This window comes from Mandrillus leucophaeus, unplaced genomic scaffold (assembly GCF_000951045.1).
Source record: "Mandrillus leucophaeus isolate KB7577 unplaced genomic scaffold, Mleu.le_1.0 Scaffold381, whole genome shotgun sequence".
NCBI classification, from domain to species: domain Eukaryota; kingdom Metazoa; phylum Chordata; class Mammalia; order Primates; family Cercopithecidae; genus Mandrillus; species Mandrillus leucophaeus.
In genome coordinates, this window is record NW_012104043.1 from 893,955 (window position 1) to 898,611 (window position 4,657).

General features: G+C 35.3%; 1 protein-coding gene across 6 annotated transcripts in view; it reads right to left on the minus strand.

Moving 5' to 3' along the window:
* Positions 1 to 572: 572 nt before the first annotated feature.
* The window catches only part of SPP1 (secreted phosphoprotein 1), an 8,044-nt gene continuing 3,959 nt past the window's right edge, over positions 573 to 4,657 (minus strand). For 2 of the 6 annotated variants that reach the window (XM_011990732.1, XM_011990731.1), the window contains 4 exons: positions 3,874 to 3,954; positions 3,566 to 3,607; positions 2,205 to 2,528; positions 573 to 1,496 (listed from right to left, as the gene is read on the minus strand). In XM_011990732.1, the coding sequence (XP_011846122.1) occupies positions 1,092 to 1,496; positions 2,205 to 2,528; positions 3,566 to 3,607; positions 3,874 to 3,954 (852 nt within the window). In that variant the 3' untranslated portion in view covers positions 573 to 1,091. The remainder of the gene's footprint in view (positions 1,497 to 2,204; positions 2,529 to 3,565; positions 3,608 to 3,873; positions 3,955 to 4,657) is intronic. The other 4 variants (XM_011990736.1, XM_011990733.1, XM_011990734.1 and 1 more) reach the window with 4 other exon arrangements.

Genomic DNA, 4,657 nt, shown 5'->3' on the forward strand with positions numbered 1-4,657 from the left:
TTTTTTTTTTTTTTTTTTTGATGTCAAGTTGTTTGAGTTCCTTATGTATTCTGGATTTTAATTCCTTCTTAGATGTATAGTTTGTGTATGTTTTCTCTTGGTATTTTTGACAACATAGGTGAACCTAGAGGATGTAAAGTTAAATAAGCCAAGCACAGAAGGACGAGTACTGCATGATCTCACTCATGTGGAATCTAGAAAAGTTGACCTCATAGAAGTAGAGAGTAGAATAGTGATTACCAGCAGCTGGGAGAGTGGGAAAGTGGATGAGGGGAGGTTAGTCAATGGGTACAAAGTTACAGTTAGCTAGGAGGAATAAATTCTAGTATTCTATTGCAACGTAGCTTGACTATAGTCAATAATAATGTATCGTATACTTCAAAATAGCTAGAAAAGAAGACTGAATGTTCTCACCACAAATAAATGACAAGTGTATGAGGTGATGGATATGATAATTACCCTTTGATAATTATACAATGTATGTATGTATCAAAACATCACACAGTATCCCATAAATATGTACAATTATTATGTATCAATTAAAACCAAAATAAACCTTTAAAAACATTATATAGGCAGTAAAAAAGATCATGTTTTATTAATTGCTGGACAACTGTGGGAAAACAAGTAAGCAATTGACACCACCAGATTCTTATTACATTCAAGATAAAAGATTTATTCACACCACAAAAGAAAGATAATCACAACAAAATATACACTAACTTAAAAAACAGAAGATTATAGTGACATAAAATGTTATATTCTCTTTTTAAGTGGGTAAAAGTATTTTGTTTGCTTCTACATAAATTTCTATTCATGAAAGAATAACAAATATTAAAATACAGTGATAGTTTGCGTTTCTTCTATAGAATGAACGTAGACATAACCCTGAAGCTTTTAGTTTACAGGGAGTTTCCATGAAGCCACGAACTAAACTAATTATCAAACACATTAGTTATTTCCAGATTCACATAGGTACACATTCAACCAATAAACTGAGAAAGAAGCATTTCATGTTCTCTTTCATTTTGCTATAAAGCATTTTTTCTTTTGACTAAAAGCAAAGTGAGAAATTATTTTTTTTTCTCCTTTTAATTGACCTCAGAAGATGCACTATCTAATTCATGAGAAATGCGAAATTTCAGGTGTTTATCTTCTTCCTTACTTTTAGAGTCTACAACCAGCATATCTTCATGGCTGTGAAATTCATGGCTGTGGAATTCACGGCTGATTTTGGAACGTTCCTGACTGTCAATCACATCGGAATGCTCATTGCTGTCATCACTGGCTTTCCGCTTATATAATCTGGAGTGCTTGTGGCTGTGGGTTTCAGCACTGTGGTCATCCAGCTGACTCGTTTCATGACTGTCCTTCCCACGGCTGTCCCAATCAGAAGGCACGTTCAGGCCCTGGACAACTGGGATGGCCTTGTATGCACCATTCAACTCCTCGCTTTCCACATATGAAGTGATGTCCTCGTCTGTAGCATCAGGGTACTGAATCATGGCACAAATGAAGAAGAATTATATGAACAGCTAGGGATGGGAATACGGTAATCCTTTTCTGCTCTCTAGCTTTTAGGCCATCTTATACTAAAAATTGGCTAAATCTGGCTGAAATTATACTAGCATGTTACTTTGTATAGTACTTTACCAAGCCGTTTCACATATGTCGTCTCCTTTAGTTTAATAAGTACATCACTTACATATGTAGTGAAACTTATCAGGTAGTTTTCATTATATTGAAACCTACATAAAGAGGAAGTGCATTGGAAGTTAAAAAATAAAGAGAATAGTAAATGGCAAGGCTATGTCAAATCCAGGTTCTGTGACTAAGGATTCAGTGTAATTTGCAACTACAATTCCTCTTAGGTATTTAACTTCGAAACATGACCATTATATTTTTTTAAATAATTGGTGTTTTCCATTCATTTTAATCTAAAAATAAGTGATCCAGGATTTCAAAAAGTAGAATTGTGTTTGAGAATCAAATCTAGAGAGAAATTATGTACTTACAAAAACCACCGAGCAGAAAAAGATTTGTATTCAATGATCATAAAGTAGAATATGAATGAATTCTTGCTGAATGGATGAATGAATGGATGAATGGATGAATGAATGAATGAATGAATGAATATGCAAACTGTGGTTTCCTAGACTTGAGCTCTAGTCAGTACTATCAGGTGTGTCTGTTAAAGGATTTACCTGGATGTCAGGTCTGCGGAACTTCTTAGATTTTGACCTCAGTCCATAAGCCACACTATCACCTCGGCCATCATATATGTCTACTGTGGGGACAACTGGAGTGAAAACTTCAGTTGCTGGCAGGTCTGTGGGAAAATCAGTAACCAGTTCATCGGATTCATCAGAATGGTGAGACTCATCAGACTGGTGAGAATCATCAGTGTCATCTACTTCATCAGAGTCATTCGAGTCGATGGAGTCCTGGCTGTCCACATGGTCATCATCATCTTCATCATCCACATCATCCATGTGGTCATGGCTTTCGTTAGACTTACTTGGAAGGGTCTGAAAATTAAAATGGCCAGGAAAATTAGTGTATGGGTTTTTATTTCCCCGTAGTCTTCATAGCACATTAGTCTTTTACTATCTTTCTTTTTATTTAGTTTCAGAATCTTTGCATTCACAATATACACCATGGCTTTTAGGAGCTAAAGTGAGCATCTTCCAATTTCTCTTTTAACACAGGGATTAATAACATTCTGAGGAACTCTTCCTACTTTCCAACAAAAATTATTTTCATAGATATTTTCAAGCCAAATATGTGAGTATAATCTTCATATCAATAGCATTGTTTTGCCTTATACATATTAAACATTATTTAATTTACTAAATTCAATGATGTATAGATACAGACACATAATTATGAGACTTTTTAAAATTTGAAATGAGATTTATCAAAAGAGAAGAGTATCCCTATTTTAATGTGTGTACTAAACTCTATAACCCCTTTCCTATTAGCATGGATAATTGAAAGGTGACTGTTATGCATGTGTGTATAAACTGCAGCTCAAAACTGTCCTTGAATTAAACAATTAATGTCCATTAAATTTCAGATTGACAAATATATTGGGTAATTTAACTTGATTTAATATTCTTAGTATATTCAAATTGAATCTTAAGGAAAATAAATTTACTCTTTGCTTAGCAAATATATGAATGATCCTAATAAAAAGAATAGTTGTCAAATAAACTATTTTATTAAGAAAGAGAACTTTCCTAAAGGCAAAATCTTAGCTTTGATAGGCATTAATTAGATGCTTATTAGATATTTGATATCTACAAAATACCTTAAATAAATTGCAATCAGCTTAATGTTTCAAATAACAGGCATTAATGAACATTTTCTGTAATGCTAAGCATATCTGAGGAAACCTAGTATTTCTGATATTTAGTAAATACATGTTTTCTTTCTGAGCAAGTTTTAAAGACTGCCAATTTACTGGAAAATTAGCTAATGAAATTTCATCAGAAGGGAATCCAGGCAATGGCTTCTTTCGTTTCTTCAAGGTATGATGGGCCTCTGATTGAAAATGAGAACTTACCTCTTGTTTAAAGTCATTGGTTTCTTCAGAAGACACAGCATTCTGAAGAAGGAATGGCACATGTTAGTGTGCATCACACATGCCTAGCTTTTTTATTCAAAAGTTAACCTTTTTAATCCAAAGCAGTTTTTATTTTTCTGCCTCATCTGTGGATGGCTTAACACGGGAAGAAGCCAACATGGCAGATCCGTCAATGTCCTAAGCACACGCTTGCCAACGGGCAGGCAGGATTCATCTGAGCAGCCCAAATGGCCTGCTTGTAGCTATCTTTCATCGTTGTAGTTTAATTATGAGAAGTTTAAAAATACCTGTGGGGCTAGGAGATTCTGCTTCTGAGATGGGTCAGGCTTTAACCATGTGGCCACAGCATCTGGGTATTTGTTGTAAAGCTATAAAAAAGTTGCATGTTTATCATTATTAAAAAAAGAAACGTAGGGATGAATGGAAAAAACAACCATTCTTCACCAGTCTTGATGGGTAAGCATAATATGCATGCATATAGTCACTCAGACCCTTAGGTACCTTTTTGTAATTTTTTTTGTTGTTGCAGATTCATTTAATACACTCTTATGTAGCACTTACTGTGGGCTAGGCACTCTTTGAAATTGTTTTACAAATATGAACTCATTTGATCCTCTCATTCCCCTATGAGATGGGTATCATTAATATTCCCACCTTACAATCAGCCACAATGCAGTTAAGTGGTAGGAAATGGCAGAGCCAGGCAGGGGTCAAACGCAGGCAAACTAGCTCTTAACCCTGAACTTCACACTGTGTTTTCTTTTTGTATGTTTGCTGGCTGAATTTTCCTCTCAGATAAAGCACATCTAAACCAGACGTACCTTTAATTACTGTTGATCTTCACTGTGTCCAGTCCATGGAACAAGAAGGAACTCTCTAAGGCTGTGCTGTCTAATACAGTATACTCTAACCACATGGGGCTATTTACATTTAAGTTAATTAAAACGAAATGGCCGGGCACAGTGGCTCACGCCTGAAATCTTGGGAGGCTGAGGCAGGCAGATCATGAGGTCAGGAGATCGAGACCATCCTGGCTAACACAGTGAAACCCCCTTTCTACTAAAAATACCA